Genomic DNA, 25,740 nt, shown 5'->3' with positions numbered 1-25,740 from the left:
GTTTTTTGTGTGTGTGGTTAGTACCTTTTGTGTCCAACTGAAGTAACTTTTATCTACTCCTGTGTCATGAAGATATTTTGGTATGTGTATGTGGTAAAATATATGTAAGTGTACAGTTCAGTCGCATTAAGTACATTCACATTGTGTAATACCTCCATCTGTCAAACTGAAATCCTGAAGCATTAAACAACTCACCATTCCCACATCTCCCCAGGCCCTGACCACCAGCATTCTACTTTTTGTCTGGGAATTTGACTATTCTAGGTAACTCATGTAAGTAGAATCATACAGTATTTGTCCTTTTGTGATGGGTTTATTTCACTTAGGATATCTTCATGGGTCATCCATGTTTGTAATTTTCTTCCTTTTTAAAGCAGAATGATGGGTACTTGGGTTGCTTTCACCATTTGGCTATTATAAATAAGTGTCTGTGCACATAGGTGTGCAACATCTGTTTTGTTGCATAAAATGGTAATTCTAGTTTTAATTTTTTTGAGAATCTACCACATGTTTTCCATAGCAGCTGCACCCATTTTACATTCCTACCAGCCTTGAAAGTTTCTTAGCTAGCATTTATTTTGTTTGATTTGATAATAGCCATACTAATTGGTACAAAAAAGTAGATACCTCATTGTGGTTTTGATTTACATTTCCCTAATGACTGTTGATGTTGAGCATCTTTTCATATGCTTATTGGCCATTTATAAATGTATTTTCTTTGGACAAATGTCTATTCAAGTCGTCTAGTTTTTAATTGTTTTTTGTTGTTGTTGATTTTTAGTTCAGTGTATATTCTGGATATTAACCTCTTATCAGATATATGATTTACAAATATTTTCTCCCAGTCTGTGGGTTGCCTTTTCAATCAGTTGATAGTATCATTTGATGCAAAAATGTTTTTAATTTTGATGTAGTGCAGTTTTATTGTTGTTGATGTGTTTTTGATATCATATCCTAGAAATAATTGCCAAACTCCATGCATGAAGCTTTCCTCCTGGTTTCATCTATGAATTTTATAATTTTAGATCTTATGTTTAGGTCTTTGATTCATTTTGAGATAATATTTATATATGGTATAAGGTAAGGGTCCAAATTCATTCTTTTCCATGTAGATATCTAGTTTTTCCATCATCATTTGTTGAAAAGACTGCTCCTTTCCCATTGAATAGTCTTGACACCCTTGTTAAAAATCATTTGACCATACATATGAGAGTTTACTTCTGGGCTCTCTTCTTTTCCATTAATGTGTGTATCTGTCTTTGTGCTGTATCACATTGTCTTGATTACTGTAGATTTCTGTAGTAAGTTTTGACATAAGGAAGTATGAGAACTCCAATCAAGATTGTTTTGGATATTTGGAGTCCCTTGAAATTTTGTATGAATTTTAGGATGGATTTTTCTAGTTCTGAAAAAATTATAATTTGGTTTTGATAGGGATTTCATTGAACCTATAGATCACTTTGGGTAATATTGACATCTTAAAAATACTATGTTTTCTAACCCATGAGCCATGGGATGTCTCCTCATTTATTTGTGTTGTCTTTAATGTCTTTCAACATTTTTCAGTTTTCAGTGTACAAGTTTTTTACCTCCTTGGTTCAGTATTTTATTCTCAAGTCATTCTCTGCTATACTGATGCTTTCTAATGCCTTGTATGCAAAATTGTTTTCTTGCCCTAACCAGTTTGGCTCAGTGGATAGAGCGTCGGCCTACGGACTGAAGGGTCCCAGGTTCGATTCTGGTCAAGGGCATGTACCTTGGTTGTGGGCACATCCCCAGTGGGAGGTGTGCAGGAGGCAGCTGATCGATGTTTCTCTCTCGTCGATGTTTCTGACTCTCTATCCCTCTCCCTTCCTCTCTGTAAAAAATTAATAAAATATATTTTTAAAAAAATTGTTTTCTTGATTTCCTTTATGGATTAATTTTTTTTAATCAAATCTTTATTGTTCAGATTACATTTGTTCAGATTACATTTGTTCCTCTTTTTTTTTCCCCCCATAACTCCCCTCCTCCCAGTACCCGCCCCACCCTCCGCCCTCACTCCCCACCCACTGTCCTCATCCATAGGTGCACGATTTTTGTCCAGTCTCTTCCCGCATCTCCCACTCCCCTTTCCCCCGCAAGAATAGTCAGTCCATTCCCTTTCTATGTCCCTGATTCATTATAATCACAGTTCATTCTGTACATCAGATTATTTATTCATTTGATTCTTAGATTCACTTGTTGATAGATGCATGTTTGTTGTTCATAATTTGTATCTTTACCTTTTTCTTCTTCCTCTTCTTAAAGGATACCTTTCAGCATTTCGTCTAATACTGGTTTAGTGGTGATGAACTCCTTTAGCTTTTCCTTATCTGTGAAGCTCTTTATCTGACCTTCAATTCTGAATGATAGCTTTGCTGGATAAAGTACTCTTGGTTGTAGGTTCTTGGTATTCAGCACTTAGAATATTTCTTGCCATTCCCTTCTGGCCTGCAAAGTTTCTGTTGAGAAATCAGCTGACAGTCATATGGGTATTCCCTTGTAGGTAATTGAGTCTCTTTCTCTTGCTGCTTTTAAGATTCTCTCTTTGTCTTTTGCTCTTGGCATTTTAATTATGATGTGTCTTGGTGTGGTCCTCTTTGGATTCCTTTTGTTTGGGGTTCTCTGCGCTTCTTGGACCTGTAAGTCCATTTCTTTCACCAGTTGGAGGAAGTTTTCTGCCATTATTTCTTCAAATAGGTTTTCAATATCTTGCTGTCTCTCATCTTCTGGCACCCCCATAATTCTGATGTTGGTACGCTTGAAGCTGTCCCAGAGGCTCCTTACACTATCTTCCTATTTTTGGATTCTTTTTTCATTTTGCTTTTCTGGTTGGGTGTTTTTTGCTTCTTCACATTTCAAATCTTTGCCTTGATTCTTGCGCTCCTCTGGTCTGCTATTGGGTGTCTGTATAATATTCTTTATTTCAGTCCGTGTATGCTTAATTTCTAGTTGGTTCTTTATCATAGCATCGAGGGTCTCATTAGTTTTCGTGAGGCTCTCATCAAGTTTATTGGCAGCTTCTAGCACATTATTGCAAGCCCTCAAAATTGCGTTTTTTTAGCTCTATATCCTCCATTTCTGTCATTTTTTTTGTCTCCGAATTTTTTATGCTTTCTTGGTGCACCCCCTTGTGGTCTTTGTGCGCAGTCTTGTTCTAGTTAATCCTTGATTGTTGTAGTTAATACTAGAGGGATTTGACCACCAGGCCGACTGGCTGTGAGAATCAGCTGTGTCTGCAGTGGGAAAACTTCTGTCCTCTGGAGAGGTGCTAATCTAGCCTTTGCCTGAGGCTATCCAGCAAATGGCTCTGTGCAGGGCTTGGGCGGGGCGGGTCGCACAGGATCAACAGGGCGGGCGGAGGGAGCGGTTATGGCTGCTCTCAGTCCCGTTCCCAGAGGCTCTGCTTCTCAGAACCCCAGCAACCCCTGCAAACCTTGGAGAGAAAGCTGCCCTCACGTTCCAACTGATGCCAGACAATCCCGCCTCTCCCGTTTGAGTCTGAGTCCCTAGAGACTCGCCTGGATCTGGAGCTCAGAGTCTGAGACTCCCTCCTAATTGAAAACGACAACCACGCCCTCAGCCACCAGCCGGCTCCACACGCACCTCCGTACCTTTGTATTTTCCACACTGCGCCTCCTCTGAGCCTCGGTATGCTGTTCTCTTTCCTTCTAGTTGAAGAATCTCTCCTCAGCCAGCCTTCCTGTGGTTCTGGGTGATGTCCGTTCTGTCTTTTAGTTGTATTTTTGAAGTGGTTGTTTGCGGCGGCAAACTCCGGTGTTTACCTATGCTTGGTTTCTCCATGGATTAATTCTTTTTTTTTTTTTTTTTTTTTTTTTTTTTTTTTTAAATTAAATCTTTATTGTTCAGATTATTACATTTGTTCCTCTTTTTTCCCCCCATAACTCCCCTCCTTCCAGCTCCCACCCCACCCTCCACCCTCACTCCCCACCCACTGTGTTCATCCATAGGTGCATGATTTTTGTCCAGTCACTTCCCGCATCTCCCACACCCCTTTTTCCCCCAAGAATAGTCAGTCTATTCCCTTTCTATGTCCCTGATTCTATTATAATCACCAGTTCATTCTGTACATCAGGTTATTTATTCACTTGATTCTTAGATTCATTTGTTGATAGATGCATGTTTGTTGTTCATAATTTGTATCTTTACCTTTTTCTTCTTCTTCCTCTTCTTAAAGGATACCTTTCAGCATTTCATATAATACTGGTTTGGCGGTGATGAACTCCTTTAGCTTTTCCTTATCTGTGAAGCTCTTTATCTGACCTTCAATTCTGAATGATAGCTTTGCTGGATAAAGTAATCTTGGTTGTAGGTTCTTGGTATTCAGCACTTTGAATATTTCTTGCCATTCCCTTCTGGCCTGCAAAGTTTCTGTTGAGAAATCAGCTGACAGTCGTATGGGTATTCCCTTGTAGGTAATTGAGCCTCTTTCTCTTGCTGCTTTTAAGATTTTCTCTTTGTCTTTTGCTCTTGGCATTTTAATGATGATGTGTCTTGGTGTGGTCCTCTTTGGATTCCTTTTGTTTGGGGTTCTCTGCGCTTCTTGGACCTGTAAGTCCATTTCTTTCACCAGGTGGGGGAAGTTTTCTGCCATTATTTCTTGAAATAGGTTTTCAATATCTTGCTGTCTCTCATCTTCTGGCACTCCAATGACTCTGATATTAGACCGCTTAAAGCTGTCCCAGAGGCTCCTTACACTATCTTCACACTTTCGGATTCTTTTTTCATTTTGCTTTTCCAATTGGGTGTTTTTTGTCGAATCTTTGGTTTGATTATTGTACTCCTCTGGTCTGCTATTGGGTATAATATTCTTTTTTTCAGTCCGTGTATGCTTACTTTCTAATTTCTTTATCGTAGCATCGAGGGTCTCATTAGTTTTCGTGAGGTTCTGCACAAATTTATGGCAAGCCCTCAAAATTGCGATTCTTAGCTCCATATCCTCCATTTCTGTCATGTTTTTTTGTCTCCGCATCTTTTATGCTTTCTTGGTGCACCCCCTTGTGGTCTCTGTGCGCAGTCTTATTCTAGCCAAGCCTTAATTGTTGTAGTTAACACTAGAGGGATTTGACCCTCAGGCCGACTGGCTATAGGAATCAGCTGTGCAGAAAACGTCTGCCTTCTGGGGAGGCGCTAATCCAGCCTTTGCCTGAGGCGATCGGCAAATGGCTGTGCGCAGGCTTTGGGCGGGGCGGGATCAACAGGGCGGGCGGAGGGAGCAGTTATGGCCACGCTCAGTCCCGTTCCCAGAGGCTCTGCTTCTCAGAACCCCGGCAGCCGCTGCAAACCTCGGAGAGAAAGCTGCCCTCAGGTTCCAACTGATGCCGGGTAATCCCGCTTCTCCCGTTTGAGTCTGGGTCCCTAGAGACTCGCCCGGATCTGGAGCCCAGAGTCTGAGACTCACTCCCGACCGAAAACGACAACCGCGCCCTCAGCCACCAGCCCGCTTTCGCGCGCACCTCGGTACCTTTGTATTTTCCACACTGCGCCGCCTCTGAGCCTCGATTTGCTGTTCTCTTTCCTTCTAGTTGTAGAGTCTCTCTTCAGCCAGCCTTCCTGTGGTTCTGGGTGATGTCCGTTCAGTCTTTTAGTTGTATTTTTGAAATGGTTGTTTGCGGCAGTGGTCTCCGGTGTTTACCTACGCCGCCATCTTGGTCGACTCTGGATTAATTCTTATTGTATAGAAATGCAACCTGGTTTTGGCAACTGATTTTCGGATGCTTTGTGTCCTGTAGTATTGCCGAATTTGTTTATTCTAACACTTTTTGTTTTATGTGGAGTCTTCAGGGTTTTCTACTGTAAGATCATGTCTGCAAACAGATAATTGTACTTATTTCTTTGCAATTTGGGTGCCTTTTATTTCTTCGTCTCTGCTAGGACTTCCAACATGAGGATATTTTACGTTTTCTTCTTATTATGAATTTAGCTTTTAGTCACAATTAAATAAGCAAAAGCAAGTTTTTCAGAAACTTTTACAAATTACTTACATAAAAGAAAGTGAATAGGGGCAGTCCTAAGTTTGCAACAAATAATTACAAAAGTCTCTAGGGCAGCATGAATATAAACCACATCACAGCATGGTGATCTAATTGTGATATGAGTAAGGCATAACTCATCTAGAAATTATAGTTTCAGAGTTGCACTTAGGTTTATGCTTCATCTGTAAATATGTGACATGGGTCAAGATTAATTTTTCAATGTGGCTGTCTAGTAACTGCTCCAGTATCATTTATTGAAGAGACTATCTTTTCTTCCATTGAATTTTAGTGTTGTCTTTGTTGTAAATTAGGTGGTCTTATATGTGTCTATTCTTGGGCACTCTTCTGTTCCATTTCTCTGTTTTTCTAGACTTGTATGAACAACAGTTTTAATAACTATAGCCAATGATAAGTCTTGAAATCTAGTAGTTCTCCCCTCCCCTCCCCTCCCCTCTCCTCTCCTCCCCTCCCTTCCCCTCCCCTCCTCTGTTTTGTGGCTGTCCTATGTCCTATGCAGTTTCCACATAAATTTTAGTATCAGCTTATAAATTTCCACAGAAAACCTACTGGGAGATTTTTTTTTATTATTCCTCACATGAGGATATGTTTTTATTGATTTTAGAGGGAGGGAAAGAGAGATAGAGAGAGAAATACCAATGTGAGAGAGAAACATTGATTCCATTGCCTCTCTCACATACCCTGACTGGTGATCCAATTCTCAACCTCTGTATGTTCCCTGACCGGGAATCGAACCCACCACTTTTACTTTTTGGTGTACAGATGATACTCCATCCAATTCAGCCACACTGACCAGGGCAAAAATCTGTTGGGATTTTTCTTTTTTAAATATATTTTTATTGATTTCAGAATGGAAGGGAAAGAGAGGGAGAGAAGAGAGAGACAGATACATCAGTGATGAGAGAGAATCATTGATTGGCGACCTCCAGTTTGTCCCCTACTGGGGATGGAGCTACCAACTCTAACCTGGCCTATACCCTGACTGGGAACTGAACTGTGATGTCTTAGTTCATAGGTCAACTTAAGCACTGAGCCACATTGGCTGGGCCCTGCTGGGATTTTTATTGAATTGTATTCAAGCTGTAGATAAAGGGGAACAGTGGACATCTTGGTAATATTGAGACTTTTAAAATATATTTATGTTTTTATTGATTTCAGAGAGAGAAAGAGAAAAGAGAAAGAGAGAGAGAAAAACATCAATCGGCTACCTCCTGCAGGCCCCCTACTTGAGATCAAGCCTACAACCCAGGCATGTGCCCTGATTGGAAATTAAACTAGTGACCTCCTGGTGCATGGGTTGATGCTCAACCACTGAACCATACGGGCTGGGCAATATTGAGACTTTTTAGTCTACAGATGTTACATCTTTCTACTTATTTGGGTCTGTTTAATTTTTCTTCTCTGTGCTTTATAGTTTTCAGTATAGAGATCACACATATCTTCCAGAAGTTCTACTATCCACCATTAGTTCTACTCAGTTCAATCATGGCAGAGAGTAAACCTCCAGTCTTCTGTAGACTTATTCCTAGGTAATGTTTTTCCAGTTTTATTGAGATAGAATTGTATTAGTTTAAGGTGTGTAACATAATGATTAGATATCCTATATAATAAAAGGCTAATATGCAAATCGACCGAATGGCAGAAAGACCGGTTGCTATGATGCACACTGATCACCAGGGGCAGATGCTTAATGCAGGAGCTGCCCCCTGGTGGTCAGTGCACTCCCACAGGGGGAGCGTTGCTCAGCCAGAAGCTCTGCACTGGGCTCATGCCTGGCAAGCAGTGGCAGTGGCAGGAGCCTCTCCTGCCTCCGCAGCAGCACTAAGGATGTCTGACTGCTGGCTTAGGCCCGTGGGGAGCGGGCCTAAGCCAGCAGTCAGACATCCCTCGAGGACTCCTGGACTGTAAGAGGGCACAGGACAGGCTGAGGGACTCCTCCACAACCCCCCCCCCCCCCCACCCCACCAAGTGCACGAATGTCGTGCACCGGGCTTCTAGTATGTATATAATTAACATTACCACACATTGTTAGAGAAAGATCTAGTTTCATATCAAGTTTGAAGTGTACAATACAATATTGTTCATTATAGTCACCATGTCGTACATTACATTCCAGTTTGTACCTTTGATTCTTCCCACCCCATCCTTGCTTTAGTTAGTATTTGTCTTTCTCTGTCTGACTTATTTAACTTAGCACAATGCCCTCAAGGTCCATCCATGTTTTCACAAATGGCAGGGTCCCTCCCTCCCTCCCTCCCTCCCTCCCTCCCTCCCTTCCTTCCATGGTTGAATTTTATTTCTTTATTCCAGCGGTTCTCAACCTGTGGGTCGCAACCTCTTTGGGGGTTGGACAATCCTTTCACAGGGGTCGCCTAAGACCATCGAAAAACACATATATAATTACATATTGTTTTTGTGATTAATCACTATGCTTTAATTATGATCAATTAGTAACAATGAAAATATATCCTGCATATCAGATATTTACATTACGATTCATAACAGTAGCAAAATTACAGTTATGAAGTAGCAACGAAAATAATTTTATGGTTGGGGGTCACCACAACATGAGGAACTGTATTAAAGGGTCGCGGCATTAGGAAGGTTGAGAACCACTGCTTTATTCCATTTTATTTATCTCTTCGTGTGTTGATGGACACTTAGGGTATTTCCATGTCTTGTTTGTTTGTTTCACCTCTAGGCTTTCCTTAAATGTCTGTAGATCTGTCCACCCATTAAAGTGTGCTACTATAAAGCAGATTGATGCCTGGCCGATGTGGCTTGGTGGTGGAGGTTGCCCCATGAACCAGAAGGTCATGGTTCGATTCCTGGTCAGGGCACATGCCCGGGGTGCAGACTCGATCCCCAGTAGGTGGTGTGCAGGAAGCAGCTGATCGATGTGTCCATCTCTCTCTCCTTCTCCATTCCTCTCTCTAAAATCAATAAAAATATATTTTTTATATCTTTAAGTTTTTTCTTTTAGAACAACTGTATTATGGTAAAATTGACTTTTTTCCCCCCCCTGTGCGGGATGGTCAGTTACTTCAGAGAAGAATCCTTTTTTCTACCTGCAATGATAGTCCTGATTGCCAGCCTTCTTAGACCCAGGTGGAAAAAGGAAGTACTCGGTAGTCAGATTTTCCCTGTTTCAGTTGGTTTCCCCACCATTAGTTCTACTCAGTTCAGTCATGGCAGAGAGTAAACCTCCAGTCTTCTGTTAGCATGGTGTGGGCTAGTCACTGATCAGCATGGGAAGAGGTTCTGGGAATCTCACTATTCTTTATACAGACTTTTGACCAGTCCTCCTATTTTCAGCACCACCTGTATTTGGTGCCTCTAATTTTTTAGCTTTTCCATGGTTCTGTGGAAGGAAATAAGCCTACTTCTTTGCTTGTGATCACTAACCCGGGCTTAAATTTTCTCTGGTCTTCTAAATTAGTTATTGCTTATCATTCTGGTTTCCAGCTTCTAAAATGTTGTTGCTTTTTGTCTTCCCATTTGTCCTTCTAGGTTTATGACTTTTAAAAAATAAAAATACCTTTTTAATAAACTTAGTAGTTTGTGAGGCCTATTTAACTGAAAGTCCAAATGTCTCTTCTGTTTTATTTACCATTAACTTAGCTGATACAGTGGGTTCCTCTAGCTTTTGGGAGTAGGAGGGGGATAAAAGGTTTTACTTTCCAAGCTGCAAGAAACATTTTTTTATTACTATATTAAAAAAAAACAAAACAGCCCTAGCTGGTTTGGCTCAGTGGATAGAGCGTTGGCCTGTGGACTGAAGAGTCCCAGGTTCGATTCCAGCCAAGGGCACATGCCTGGTTTGCGGGTTCAATCCCCAGTAGGGGACCTGCTGGAGGCAGCCAATCAATGATTCATTGATGTTTCTTTCTCCCCTTCTCCCTTTCTCTCTGAAATCAATAAAGAAATATATTTAAAAAACAAACAAAAAAACAACAACAGACTACTATCAGTATTAATACGAAGAGTTACTTCTTAAATACCTGAAATTTACTTTTTTTTTTCTTTATTGATTTCAGAGAGGAAGGGAGAGAGAGATAGAAGCATCAATGATGACAGAGAATCATTGATTGGCTGCCTCCTGCATGCCCCCTATTGGGGATTGAGCCCGCAACCCGGGCATGTACCATTGGCTGGAATCGAACCCAGCACCCTTCAGTCCTGAGGCCGATGCTCTATCCACAGGGATTTTCTTTTGTTTGTATTTCATCTTAATTTTAGGGTAATTATATTTAGTATTATAATAATTCTAAATTAACCTCTTTAGATTGGGATTTTTTTTAATCAATGAAGACTCACTTTCTTGACTGTAAAGCCTATGGCACATATTATAGTATCACTCGGTATAGCTACTCACTTTATTTTTCACATAACTATTAATGAACAATTTAAAAGTTCTGGTGATTTACAGACTTTCGAAACTTTCAGCAAGTTAATAAGAAAACATGTTTTGATTGCTTTTGCTGTCATGTTGGAAACGTTATCCTATAGCAGATGTGAGCTGATGACATAGCAGAAAAAAAGCTCAGCAGTGGGAATGTCCTCATTTCACATTAACTCTAGGTACTAATCCAAATGCAACAGTAAACACTCTACATTTGCTGTCAACTGACTTATTACCAAGGATAGTTGTGTTTAGGACTGGGAAGCTTTTTCTTAATCTATTTAATAGTATGTTTAATAACTAGGTTTGCAGGAATAATTGGAATCGTTCCACTTTTTTTCATTTCACTATTCATATTTCTTTTTGTCATGTATAAAATTCCATATGAAAATAATCAGTGGGCTAACAAAATTAATACTGCACATTGGGGGTCATAAAATATTGGGTCTCAAGGCAGTATATACATATATTATTGTTTTTGAAATCACTTTTTGGTTTTGCAGCAGACTGCTGATCTTACAGGGTTTTTGAGAAGTGGAAGCGTGGTTACTTGGGTGAGAAAGTTATTGATTGCTTTGTTTAAAGAAGTGTGTTTGTTGAAGTGAGTGTGTTTTCAGTTGGCTGGCTTTTAGAAGGGGCTGTCATTGACAGGTTAGCTTGCATAAACAGTCACTGAGATAATTTAAGTGGGTTTAAAATTGGTTCTTGTCCCGGCTGGTGGCTCAGTTGGCTGAAACTTTGTGCATATACCAAAAAGGTTGCAGGTTCGATTCCAGTCAGGGCACATACCTAGGCTTCAGGTTGGATCCCTCGTCGGGGCATGTAGGGGAGGAAACCTACCGATGTTTCTCTTTCACATTGATGTTTCTCTCTTCCCCTTCCTTTCTCTCTAATATCAATAAACATATCCTTGGGTGAGGATTTTTTAAAAAGTTGAATTGGTTCTTGTTTCATAGCTGTAAAACTTTCAGGTATTGATTAAGCAATTTAATACTAGTTTTGGTGGCTATTTGTTATTATACTTTCAGAACAGTGACTCTTCTGCTACTAGTATATGAGCTTTTTATTTTTGGGGAGATCAAGAATTGTTCAGAGAGTCCACTGCATGGGAGAACATATTTGCCAATGTTATATCTGATAAGGGTTTAATCTCCCAAACTTATAGGGAACTCATACAACTTAACAAAAGGAAGATAAACAATCCAATCAAAAAATGGGCAAAGGACCTAAATAGATACTTTCTGAAAGAGGACATACAGAAGGCCAAGAGACATATGAAAACATGCCTAAAGTCACTAATCATGAGAAATGCAAATCAAATCAACAATGAGGTACCATCTCACACCTATCAGAATGGCTATCATCAACAAATCAACAAACGACAAGTGCTGGTGAGGATGTGGAGAAAAAGGAACCCTCGTGCACTGCTGGTAGGAATGCAGATTGGTGCAGCCACTGTGGAAAACAGGATGGAGTTTCCTCAAAAACTTAAAAAATGGAACTGCCATTTGACCCAGTAATCCCACTTCTAGGAATATATCCCAAGAAATCAGGAACATCAATTAGAAAGGATATATGCACCCCTATGTTCATAGCAGCACAATTTAACATAGCTCAGATTTGGAAACAGCCTAAGTGCCCATCAGCAGATGAGTGGATTAAAAACCTGTGGTACATCTATACAGTGGAATACTATGCTGCTGCTGCTGTAAAAAAAGAAGGAACTCTTACCACTTACAACAGCATAGATGGAACTGGAGAGCATTATGCTAAGCGAAACCAGCCATTTGGAGAAAGATAAATATCACATGATCTCATTTGTGGAATATAATGAACAACATAAACAAAAATAGATCCAGAGACATGGAGGCATTGAACAAACCTGGTTCAACCTCAGAGGGAAGGCAGGGGTGGGGGAGGTAAGAGATCAACTAAAGGACTTGTATGCCTGCATATAAGCATAACCAATGGACACAGACAGTAGAGGGAGGAGGGCATGTGCTGGGGGGTGGGAACGGCTGGGGAGAGGTCAGTGGGGGGGGCGGAGGAAGGAGATATATGTAATACTTTAAACAATAAAGAATTAAAAAAAAAAGAATTGTTCAGATCCTCACCATTATTGCTGATTCTTCTTGAAGACGAGGTTTGATCTTTTTCTCTTTGAAAGTGAAGTCTGATTTTCTTTTCTTTTTTTAAGATTTTTAAAAAATATATTTTTTTATTGATCCATGCTAGGGATCAAGTCTGCAACCCAGTCATATGCCCTGACCAGGAATCGAACTGTGACTCCCTGGTTCATAGGTCAATGTTCAACCACTGTGCCACGCTGGCCGGGAAAGATTTGTGTGGGTTTTTCTTATTGATTTTTAGAGAGAGAGTAAGGGAGAGAGAGAAAAAACATTGATGTGAGACACACACCCCGATTGGTTGCCTCCTACACAGACCTTGATTGGGGTTGTGGATGAACCTGCAATCCAGGTACATGCCCTTGACCAGGAATTGAACCCACGACCCTTCAGGATGCACGCTGACACTCTAACCACTGAGCAACACCAGCCAGCGCTATACGCACTTTTATTTCTTCATCCAGATGGAGAAGCATACATATGAAAAAATGTTTAAATTATTAATAATGATCTGAAAAATAGTGATAAAACTGCATAATCTCAGGGAAGCACTATAGCAGAATATACACCTGGATTTGAACTTCAGCTAAACTCTTTAGGATTGTACATTCTATTGAAGGAGTTCTTATGAAACTTTAAGGTACCATCCAATATCACCTTCTTTCAGTTGTAATATAAGCATAATTTAGGCTTGATACCTTTAAAAATCAATAAAAATAGTTTAAACTATATGGCTAATTATGTGGAGCATCTCTTCATATACTTATTGGCCATTTATTTTTATTGGCCATTTTTTAAATCTCCTTTGGAAAAATGTCTATCCATATACTTTGCCCATTTTTATTATTTTTTGTTTTGTTTTGTTAATGCTCACCCGAGGATATTTTTCCATTGATTTTTTTTTTTTTTTTTTGAGAGAGAGTGGAATGTAGGGGGGGCGGGAAGAGAGAGAGACAGACAGACAGACAGACAGACAGACATAGATGTGAGAGACATACTGACTGGTTGCTTCCCTCACACACCCCAACTGGGTTGGGTATTAAGCCTGCAACCGAGGTATATGCCCTTGACCAGAATCAAACCTAGGACCCTTCAGTCAGCGGGCCGATGCTCTGTCCACTGAGCCAAATTGTCTAGGGCACTTTGCCTGTTTTTAAATTGAGTTATTTCACTATTATATTGAGTTATAAGCTTTTTTATTTTTATACTAGAAGCCCAATGCACGAGATTCGTGCAAGGGGCTTGACCCTCGCAGCCGCGGTGGCTGCCTCGGCCCTCACAACCCCAGCTTTGTCCGGAAGGTCGTCTGGAAGGTCGTCCAGAAGGTCATTTGGCTGTCAAGTCTAATTAGCATATTACGCTTTTATTATTATAGATATTCTGGAAACATGTCTATCATGATTTGCAAATATTTTCTCCCATTCTGTGGATTGTATTTTCATTTTCATTGTGGTATCTTTTGTTCATTCAGGTATCCCTGTTACATATATGCTACACATTCTATAGTTGTCCCTCCGTCCTTAGGTGTTTCGTTCTGGTGTTTTGTTTTTTTCAATCTTTGCTTTTCTGTTTTCAGGGATCCTGTGGTATGTCCTCTGACTCAGAGATTCTTTCCTTAGCTATGTCTAGTCTTAATAAGCTGCCCAAAAAAGGCATTTTTCATTTCTATTATAGTATTTTTAAAAAATCTCTAACATTTCTCTTTGTTGTTTTTTTCTTATGATTTCCATCTCTTTGCTTACATTGCCCCATCTGTTTTTGCAGACTGTCTACTTTATCCATTAGAATCCATAGGCTCCTCAAAATATTAAAAATAGAACTACCCTAGGACACAGCAGTTCCACTTCTGAGTATTTATTCAAAGAAAACGGAAACAATAACTCTAAATAATATATGCACCCCTATGTTCATTGTTTACAGTAGCCAAGATTGGAAGCAACCAATTTGTCCATCAATAGAGGAATGGATAAAGAATGTGTGTGTGTGTGTGTGTGTGTGTGTGTGTGTGTGTACATTACTCAGCCATAAAAAAAGAATGAAATCTTGCTATTTGTGACAACCTTCTTAGAGAGTATTACGTTAAGTGAAATAAATTAGAGAGAAAATGATAAATACTGTATGATTTCACTTATATGTGGAATCTAAAAAACAAAAATGAAATAGAAACAAACTCATAGATGCAGAGAACAAACTGATGGTCAGGAGGGGTATTGGGAGGAAAAGGGAAGGGGTATTAAGAAGTATAAGATTCCAGTTATAAAATAAGTTATGGGGACATAATGTATAGCATAGGAATAGAGTCAGTAATTCATATAACTATGTACAATGACAAATGATTACTGGACTTATTGTGGTGATCACTTTGTACATGCCCTTGTTGAATCATTATGTTGTACATCTAAATCTAATGTTCTATGTCAACTCATATTAAAAGAAATTTAACAGGAAAGAATCTGCAACATATTAGTCATAGTTGTTTTATGGTCTGATAATTCCAACATCCCTGCAGGTCTGGTTCTGATAATTTCTCTGTCTCTTCATTTGTGATTTTCCTTTTTGTATGCTTTGTAATTTTTTTCTTGATCACTGGCCATTATGTACCAGGTAAAAAGAACTGCTGTAGGATAGGCCTTAGTAATATGGTGGTGAGGTGTGGGGGCATGGGAAGCAACCTATACTCTTAGGATTAGGTCGCAGTCTTTTAGTGAGCATGTACTTCTGGATTGTGAACTTTCACAAGAGTTTCAGTATTTTTCTCCCCACTTAGGGGGACAGGCTGGAGTTGGGTACTGTATTTCCCTTCCCCCAGGTCATTGAGTTTCTGATTACCCCAGCAGGTTAGGCTCTAGTTAACCAGTTTTCCCTAAGGTCAGGCCTTGTTAAGGGCATTTTCCTGGCTGTTTCAAAAGATATAACTCCATTTCTTTTGTATGTGAATATCCAGTTGTCTCATCACAATTTGTTGAAAGGCTTTTTCAAATCCCATTGAATTGTCCTTATACTAGTACCAAACTGTCCTCATCACTGTAGATTTATAGTATGTTTTGAAATAGAAAAGTGTGAATTGTCTAGTTATTTTTAGATTGTTTTGGGTATTCTGGGTCCCATGAATTATTATATAAATTTTAGTACCAGTCTTTCCATTTCTGGAAAGAAGGCAACTGGAATTTCCATAGATCTCTCTTTGCCCCTCCCCTGAGCATTGTAGAGGAGCTCTGTGTGCTTCCCAAGGCATGCTTTTAATAGGTAGCTAGGCATTTGCGAACTCTGCCTTAGCCTTCACTTCCTTCCTGTACAGATCCTCAAGTACAAGCATAGGTGCTAGTTTAGGGTCTTCTAATTACTTCTCATGACTTTCTTGAGTATGTGCATATAGCCTGGGCATATATGCACAGCCCCACATTGTCCTGGTCTTCTAGATTCTTAGGAATTTGTCAGAGCTTTTCAAAGCTTTTATGGACTTCTAATATTCCAGCTTTTCCTATTAAAGTTTTTGTTTTGTCTGTTGTTTGACCAATCAGGCAAGTGGGTTCTTCTAGGGAACTGCCAGAAAGTTCAAATAATGACATTCTTTGGGAGTAAGACTTTGAAGAAGTTCTAGTTCATTCTGTGGCTGCTGGTCTTCACTTCAAGGGTGAGCTGTTAGTATTAAGGCTATTGTGACTGTGGAGAGCAAGGCAGGGACTAGGGCAAGTTAAAACACCACAGAGTTGCCGTAACCGGTTTGGCTCAGTGGATAGAGCGTCGGCCTGCGGACTGAAGGGGCCCAGGTTCGATTCCGGTCAAGGGCATGTACCTTGGTTGCGGGCACATCCTTAGTCGGGGGTGTGCAGGAGGCAGCTGATCGATGTTTCTCTCTCATCGATGTTTCTCTCTATCCCTCTCCCTTCCCCTCTGTAAAAAAATCAATAAAATATTTTAAAAAAACAACAAAAAAAACCACACCACAGAGTTGATTCTTACAGTTTTTTATTTACCATTTTCTAATTGCTTTTATTGAAGAAAGAATTTTTGGGGGTCCTTACTCTGCCATTTTCACTAATGTCCTTAGCATATTTAAAACAATTTTTTAAAAATATATTTTTATTGATTCCAGGGAGGAAGGGAGAGGGAGAGAGAGATAGAAACATCAATGATGAGGGAATCATTGATTGGCTGCCTCCTGCATGCCCCCCCCCCCCCGCCCCCTGGGGATTGAGCCCGCAACCCTGGCATGACCGGGAATCAAACCTGGGATCCCTTCAGTCTGATGTTCTATCTCTTCAGGCTGATGTTCTATCCACTGAGCCAATCCTGCAGGGCTAAAAAAAATTAGTCTCCCACATGCCCCACACTGGGGATCGACCCCACAACCCAGGCATGTGCCCTGCCTGGGATTTGAACCCAGACTTCCTGGTTCATAGGTCGATGCTCAATCTCTGAACACCAGCTGGGCATCATTACCATATTTTTAAAAATATGTATACTTTATTGATTTTTAGAGATGGAGAGAGAGAAACAAAAATATGAGAGCAGAACATCGATAGGCAGTCTCCTGCATGCCCCCTCCCAGGGATCAAGCCCAATTGTGGGCATGTGTCCTGACTGGGACTCAAATCAGCAACCTTTTGGTGCACGGGATGACACCCAACCAACTGAGCCACAATGGCCAGAGCTGTCTTTAGCTTATTTATTCTTAGCTTGTCCTTTCATTCTTTTCTTCACTCCCTTTTACTGGTATTGTTAGATGAGGCCTTCTCTGGATTTTTTAATGTTTGAAATATGAGATACTACCAAGGACACTCAGTGCAGCAGTATTTACAATACCAAAAGAGTGGAAAAACCCAAGTGTCCCAAAATAAAATCATTTTTAAAAAAATGATTCATCTCTATATCCATATGATGGAACATTATGCAGATACTAACAATCATATATTTGGAGACTATTATATGACAGGAAAATGCTTATGATATAGATGGGGAAAAACAGTATAAAACACAGTATATTGCCCTAGCAGCTTTGGCTCAGTGGTTAAAGCTTTGGCCCTCGAACTCACGGCTCACTGGTTTGATTCTGGTCAAGGGCCGTTACCTTGGTTGCAGGCTCCATCCCTGGCCCTAGTAGGGGGGCTTGTGTGGGAGGCAACCAATCGATATCCTCTGTCTCTTTCATAGCAATGTTTTTCTCTCTCTGTCTCTCCCCCTTCCTTTTACTCTCTCTAAAAACAATGGGGAAAAATAAATCCTCCAGTGAGGTTTAACAAAAAATATCCCCAAATACCGTATATTTAAATCTTTGAAAATAAGTTTTGTAAAGAAATAAGCTTATGTATGCATCCAAAAACTATTGGAAGGAGCTATTTCAAAATGGTAGTATTTATTATCTGGGTGGTGGTTAAATTATGTGAGTAAAAAAACCCCACTTTGTTCTATATATGTACTATAAGGTTATATTAATTAATTTCACTAATGTGACACATCTGTCCATAATACTGTTTTCACTCAGTATGAGTTCAATTAAAAATTACGTAGCTATTGTCTGGCTGGTGTGGCTCAGTAGTTGAGCATTGACCCCATGAACCAAGAGGTCACTGGTCTGATTCCTGGTCAGGGCACACACCTGGGTTGCAGGTTCAATCCCCAGTAGGGGGCGTGCAGGAGGCAGCCGATCGATAATCCTTTCTCTATCTCTTTATCTCTCTCCTTTTCTCTCTTTAACAAAAATTATGTAGCTGTTTAGTTTTGTTGATTTGCCATAAACTTTTTTAAAAAATATATATTTTATTGATTCTTTACAGAGAGGAAGGGAGAGGGATAGATAGAAATATCAATGAGAGAGAAACATTGATCAGCTGCCTCCTGCACACTCCCCACTGGGGATATGCCCGCAACCAAGGTAACATGCCCCCGATTGGAATCGAACCTGGGACCCCTGAGTCTGCAGGCCGACGCTCTATCCACTGAGCCAAACTGGTCAGGGCTGCCATAAACTCTTGATATTTGAAGAGATGCTATAAGAACATACTAATAATAACCCTGGCATTGGGACTAACAAAACAATATATGAGCTGTTTTAGTTCCCAGAGTCTACTCTATACATAGGAGTTTTGTTTTATTGAAGTGTAATAAGGTGAATTATTAGGCAGATGAATAACCTGTAATCTCATTTATTAGCATTTTGTGTGTTTTTTTCCAGGCGCATATTAAATTTCCTATTGACTACCCATATTCACCACCTACCTTCAGATTCTTGACCAAAATGTGGCACCCCAACATTTATGAGGTAAGAGTCATCTATCATAAATTTCTCTGAAGATTTATTGTTTTATAATCTCAGTATGCTGTGGTAGTAGTTAATGCGATAGCCATACAGGACTATTTATGGTTCCCCACTTAGTTAGCAGTCTTTAGTTTAATTGTTCAAAATTGAGGATAGTTTTATAATACCAGTGTGTATTATAGTTAAGATTAAGGCTTTAAACCAGAAGTGGGGAATGTCTGTCCTACGGGCCGTATAAGGCTGCAATATTATTTGATCTGGCCCTGTCAAAGCATTAGAGGTGAGTTAATTAAATGTTTGACCAATTATAGCAGGCTAATTTTTAAGTTGATAATTTTGTATGGCCCTTGAATGATGTTATATCCAACTGGCCCTTGGCAGAAAAAAGATCCTCCACCCTTGCTTTAAACCTTTGCTGCTAATTGCTAACATTATAATGCATACGTGTTAACATTTGCATTTTTTAAACTTAGTAGAGTCATACAAATGTATTTGTGTACCTGTCCTCTAGCTTCACAGCAAGGGTCACCTGTTGCTATGATCAAGGATTCAGCTTTTTTTTTTTTTTTTTTTAAATATATTTTATTGATTTTTTACAAAGAGGAAGGGAGAGGGATAGAGAGTTAGAAACATCGATGAGAGAGAAACATTGGTCAGCTGCCTCCTGCACACTCCCTACTGGGGATGTTCCCACAACCAAGGTACATACCCTTGACCGGAATCGAACCTGGGACCCTTGAGTCCGCAAGCTGACGCTCTATCCACTGAGCCAAACCGGTTAGGGCAAGGATTCAGCTTTTTTGGGGGGATTTGTCCTACTGTATTTGGACTGCCCTCCTTTCAGGAGTTGCCACAGAGCAATTGAGAGCCCCTCTTGGAATAAATCCCAGGCAAGGTTCTTTTACTGGACAAGGCCCACATGCCGGGGGAAACCGTTTCTAGTTTTGTGGATGAAATTTACTTAGCTTTGTACTAATCTGTAAGGATGCTAGAATGCTACATGATGTTTCTCAGAATAATATGTGGGGACCGTTCACTCTACCATTCTGTAATTTTTTTCATTGCAGTAGGGCTCTGGAGTTATATCGTTTTATTATAGCTATGACCCGAGCATTAAATTTGCTTTTTTAAAAATTTGCAACCTTAGTCCTGTAGTCCCTTTTTGGCCTGGTGGATATTGGGAAGCACTTTTGCTCCAGAAACAGCTATTTAGCCTTTAAAATGCTTGCAGGTGAGAAATGGAGAACTTACTCCAGGATCCTGAATTTGGATTTCAGTCTGCATAAATTAGCACACTGGAATAGCTTTACTGTTTTTCACAACTTGCTTTTTCTGTAAGGCATTATCTTCATTCTTCTTTCCTTCTTAAAACAGGACAAACTGGGTGATATAAAGTCACATTTTTCAAAAATAAAGCTCCTAGAATATTGTTTTCTTTAGTATCTGACTTAACCATAATACAGATAAACAGCTGTGAATACCTTATACCATTCTATATAACAAAGTTATCCCGTTGTAGGAGAGAGAATTCTATATACTAAAGAGGTAATATGCAAATTGACTGTCATGCCCTCACACAAGGTGGCTGCCCCCATGTGGTCACAAGATGGCCAGTTTGGGATGGGGGGGGGACCAGGCCTGCAGGGGAGGGAGGGCAGTTGGGGGGGAACCAGGCCAGCAGGGAAGGGCAGTTAGGGGTGACCGGGCCTGCAGGGGAGGGCAGTTGGGAGCGACCGGGCCTGCAGGGGAGGGCAGTAGGGGACGACGAGGCTGGCAGGGGAGGACAGTTGGAGGCAATCGGGCTGGCAGGGGAGCAGTTAGGTGTTGATCAGGCTGGCAGGGGAGTGATTAGGGTTGATCAGGCTGGCAGGCAGGCGAGTGGTTGGGAACCAGCAGTCCCAGATTTTGAAAGGGATGTCCGACTGCTAGTTTAGGTCCGATTCCAGAGGGACTGGCAGTCGGACATCCCCCGAGGGGTCCCAGACTGGAGAGGGTGCAGGTTGGGCTGAGGGGCACCCTCCCACCCCCGCCAGTGCACGAATTTCATGTACCAGGCCTCTAGTCCTATATAATAAAAGGGTAATATGCAAATTTACCCTAACGGCAGAATGACCAGGAATGACTGATTGCTATGATGTGCACTGACCACCAGGGGGCAGACGCTCAATGTAGGAGCTGCCCCCTAGTGGTCAGTGCACTCCCACAGGGGGAGCTCTGCTCAGCCACAAGCCAGGCTGAAGGCTGCAAGCACAGCGGTGGTGGTGGGAGCCTCTCCCACCTCCTCAGCAGTGCTAAGGATGTCCAACTGCCAGCTTTGGCCTGATCCCCCAGGGAGTGGGCCTAACCAGGCAGGTGGATATCCCCTGAGGGCTCCTGGGCTTCCAGAAGGATGTCTGACTGCCAGCTTAGGCCTGCTCCCTGGGGGAGCAGGCCTAAGCTGGCAGGTGGACATCCCCCGAGGGGTCCTGGACTGTGAGAGGGCATAGGCGGGGATGAGGGACCCATTCCCCCCCACCCCCCCATGCACGAATTTTCATGCATGGGGCCTCTAGTATAGAAATAATTTACTGTTTCATAAGTTCAAACTGAGATCACTTCACAAACATTTTTGTGTTCCTGTCCATTTAATAATCAAAAGTTCTTCCCTTCCAAATATGTAGTATTTATAGAATTTTAAATAGCAAGAGAGAATTGGGAAGACTCCAGCTTTTGTCTTGCTTTTGAGAATTCACCTTAAAGTCATATACTCACTTTTTTCCATCTGTTTTCTAATTCTCAAACTCCTCTCAAAAAAGAAAGAAACAGCTCTGGCTGGCATTACTAAGTGTGGTTAGAGCATTGGTACTTGCACTGAATGGTCTAAAGTTCGATTCTGGTCAAGGGCACGTTCCTGGGTTGCAGGTTTGATCCCTGGTCCCGGTTGAGGCGAGTGCAAGAGAAAACCAATGGATGTGTCTCTCTCACATTGATATTTCTTTCTCTTTCTCACTCCCCTCTTCCCTCCTTCTACTCTCTAAAATTCAATGGGAAAAAGTCTTTGGGTGAGGATTTAAAAAAAAAAAATAGAGAAACACAAACCAGAATAAAGGATTCAGAGCTCTGAAGGAAGAAAGTGTAGATAGGTGAACCCCCTTTTCACTGTTTTTGTTTTACTACTTAGGTGTAAGCTGTTTAGTTCTGTATCAGAAGAGTCAGCATTGGATCATTATTTCAAAAAATATTTTTCATACTTATAATAAAATTTTTAACAAAATGAGGCATGTATACGTATCTTAAAAATATTCAGTTGTTTCCCATGCCATAAATGTTTTGTTTTAAAAGAAGCCATAGCCCTGGCCAGGTGGCTCAATTGGTTGGAGCATTGTCCCTATAATAATAAAAAGTCATGTATTCAGTTTCCATTCAGGGCACTGATTCCCACTAAGTTAGGTTGTGGGTTCAATCCCCATTTGGGGCATATAAGGGAAGGCAGCCAATTGGGAGGCAACCAATTGATGTTTCTCTCTCACATAAATGTTTCTCACTCTCTTCCCTTCTCTTTATCCCTCCCTCTTTTTCTCTCTTCCCCCCTCTCTCCCTTCCTCCCTCTCACTCTCCTTCTCCCTTCCTCTCTATCTCAAATCAATAACCATATCCTCAGACGAGGATAAAAAAATAAAAGAAGTGATAATTCATAGTTAGGAATTAAATTTGATGTAGTCAAAGGGATCATAAGAGACTCTTCTCACATTAGTTAATTTACCTTTGCTGCATTCTGGAAAAGGTATTAGAATGGAACTTTCTGTGATTCTAGAGATTGTTGGGGCTCATGCTTCTTGACCAAAAAGATACTCTTGGGAGTTGCTCTCTATTCACCCACCTGTGCTAGAAACACTGTGGATCTCGATGTCGATTACTCTATAGCAGGGGTGGGCAAACTTTTTGACTCCAGGGCCACAATGGGTTCTTAAACTGGACTGGAGGGCCGGAACAAAAGCATGGATGGAGTGTTTGTGTGAACTAATATAAATTCAAAGTAAACATCATTACATAAAAGGGTACGGTCTTTTTTTTTTTTTAGTTTTATTCATTTCAAACGGCCCCGGGCCGTAGTTTGCCCACGGCTGCTCTGTAGTCACCAAGTACTGTTGATTTACTTATAATTGAGGACGAAAGGGGTAAACAATGACAATAACAACAACAAAACAAAAATACAAAAGCAAATGCCTACTTAAGTTTCAAAATATGGAAATTGATGAGTTTTTCGTATATCAACTCGAGCACTAAAAATAAATTAAATATAGACTATTCCTGGTAGAAAATATTATTATGTCAAGTTTTAAAAATCATGAGATGTTGGTTGCAGTTTTATTTTTATTTATTTATTTATTTTATTGATTTTTTATGGAGAGGGATGAGAGTTAGAAACATTGATAAGAAAGAAACATCGATCAGCTGCCGGAGGCAGCTGTACGCCCGCAACCAAGGTACATGCCCTTGACCGGAATTGAACCTGGGACCCCTCAGTTCACAGGCCAACGCTCTATCCACTGAGCCAAGCCGGTCAGGGCCATTGGTTGCAGTTTTAAACTCATCCACATACACATCACTATAGCTATAAAAGTTAAAAATACTGCTGTGTTATATGAACAAATTTAATTATGTTAACATTTCCTTTATTATTGCCATATTTGTGAAATTTATAAATATCCGGGGAAACTTGGAGAACAAAAGAAATTTCCCTGGCCAGTGTGGCTTAGTCATTGAGCATTGACCCATGAACCCAATTCGATTCCTGGTCAGGGCACATTCCCAGGTTGAGGGCTTGATCCCCCAGGAGGGGGCATGCAGAAGGCAAACCATCAATGTTTCTATCACTCAATTTGTCTCCCTTCTCTCTCCAGAATCAATAAAAACAAAAAAAAATTTAAAAAAGAAATTTAATATGGACTTGTCATCAGTAAATGTACTGTACAATCTACTCCTTCTTGCTCTTTTTGTAATACTAGAAGCCTGGTGCACGGATTCGCGCACTGGTGGGGTCCCTTGGCCTGGCCTGCGCCCTCTTGCAATCTGGGACCTAACGGGGGATGTCGAAGGCATGGTGCACAGATTCGGCCCGATCCCCGCGGGTCAGGCTGAGGGACCCCAGCAGTGCACGAATCCATGTACCAGGCCTCTGGTATGCATATAAAATCTTTGGTTAATCTCTTCCTGCTCTTCCCCTCCCCGCTTCCCTCTGAGATTCATCAGTCTGTTCCATGTTTCTATGCCTGTGTGTTGAGCGTCTGCCCCCCTGGTGATCAGTGCGCGTCATAGCTACCGGTTGAAAGGTCACTTAGGCTTTTATAAATATAGATGTTGAGTGAAATAAAAAGTTTCCTGGTTATGTGTTGTATGCTCAGAATAAACAGCCCACGAGAAACCCCATTTGTTTCACAAACCATGTTAATATGTGAAGTTTTCATGTGTATTTTCTTCTCTATGAATGTGACAGTTATGGGAAATCAATCTCACTGCTCTTTAGTATTTATTAAAATTTTTCAGTCCTGGCTGGTGTGGCTTATTTGGTTGAGCATTGTCCCATAAACTGAGAAGTTGCTGGTTCTATTCCTGGTCAGGGCACATGCCTAGGCTTTGGACTCAATCCCCTGTAGGGGGCGGCAAGGCACAGCTGATTCACGTTTCTCATTGATCTCTCTCTTGCTCATCGATCTCTCTTGCTCATCGATGTCTCTCTCTCTCTCTCTCTCTCTATATATATATATATGTGTGTGTGTGTGTGTGTGTGTGTGTGTGTGTGTGTGTGTGTATACACACACACTAGAGGCCTGGTGCACGAGATTCATGCACTGGGGAGGTTCCCTCAGCCTGGCCTGTGCCCTCTTGCAGTCTGGGACCCCTCGGCGGGTGTCTGCCTGCCTACTTAGCCAGCAGTCAGACATCCCTCTCGCAGTCCGGGGCTCTCGCAGTACAGGACCCCTTGCTCCTTACCACCCGCCTGCAGCAGAGGCGGGAGAGGCTCCCGCTGCTGCGCTCACCAGCTGTGAGCCCAACTTCTGGCTGAGTGGCGTTCCCCCTCTGGGAGCGCACTGACCACCAGGGGCAGCTCCTGCACTGAGCGTCTGACCCCTGGTGGTCAGTGCATGCCATAGCATTTGGTCAATTTGCATATTATGCCTTTAATATATAGGACTAGAGGCTGGGTGCATGAATTCGTGCATGGGTAGGATCCCTCCCGACTGATCAGGGCCATCTCGCTCAGTCCCAATCGGGGTCAATCGGGGTGATCAGGGCCAGTCGGCCAGGCGGAGGGACCATGGGAGGTTGGCTGGTCGTGGGAGGTTGGCTGTGGGAGCACACTGACCACCAGGGGGCAGCTCCTGGATTGGGCGTCTGCACTGTGGTGGTCAGTGCACATCATAGCTACTGGGCGTCTGGTTGTAACAGTCACTTAGGCCAGTGGTCGGCAAACTCATTAGTCAACAGAGCCAAATATCAACAGTACAACAATCGAAATTTCTTTTGAGAGCCAAATTTTTTAAACTTAAACTATATAGGTAGGTACATTGTTATTAACTTAATTAGGGTACTCCTAAGGCTTAGGAAGAGCCACACTCAAGGGGTCAAAGAGCCGCATGTGGCTCGCGAGCCGCAGTTTGCTGACCACGGACTTAGGCTTTTATATATATAGATATCACCCCTCCCTCTCCTTTCCCCTCTCTCTAATATCAAGAACATATTTAAAAATTTTTTCCCAATTCATTGGAAAATATTTTTTTGCAGTAATTTTTATAGTAGTTTTATGTTTACCATACGACTGAATAAAAAGTATACAGAAGTATTAAATCCTTTTAGCACTGGTGAGTTGTAGAACATAGTATGGAGCTTTGTTTTTTAAAATAATAAAGATTTTGAATGTTTTTTGAAGGAGCATAC

The 25,740-nt window shown here is 41.2% G+C and overlaps 1 protein-coding gene across 2 annotated transcripts in view; it reads left to right on the top strand.

The window, feature by feature from the left end:
• UBE2R2 (ubiquitin conjugating enzyme E2 R2) overlaps window positions 1–25,740 on the top strand; it is a 78,889-nt gene that overhangs the window by 35,082 nt on the left and 18,067 nt on the right. For both annotated transcript variants that reach the window (XM_070431348.1, XM_070431347.1), the window contains exon 2: window positions 18,739–18,825. In XM_070431348.1, the coding sequence (XP_070287449.1) occupies window positions 18,739–18,825 (87 nt within the window). The remainder of the gene's footprint in view (window positions 1–18,738; window positions 18,826–25,740) is intronic.

The sequence above is a fragment of the Myotis yumanensis genome, unplaced genomic scaffold (assembly GCF_028538775.1).
Source record: "Myotis yumanensis isolate MYYU_CA2020_CCGP unplaced genomic scaffold, mMyoYum1.0.hap1 SCAF_12, whole genome shotgun sequence".
In the NCBI taxonomy this organism is placed as follows: Eukaryota; Metazoa; Chordata; class Mammalia; order Chiroptera; family Vespertilionidae; genus Myotis; species Myotis yumanensis.
The sequence above is the reverse complement of the archived record's forward strand: the minus strand, read 5'-3'. Positions and strand labels throughout refer to the sequence as shown.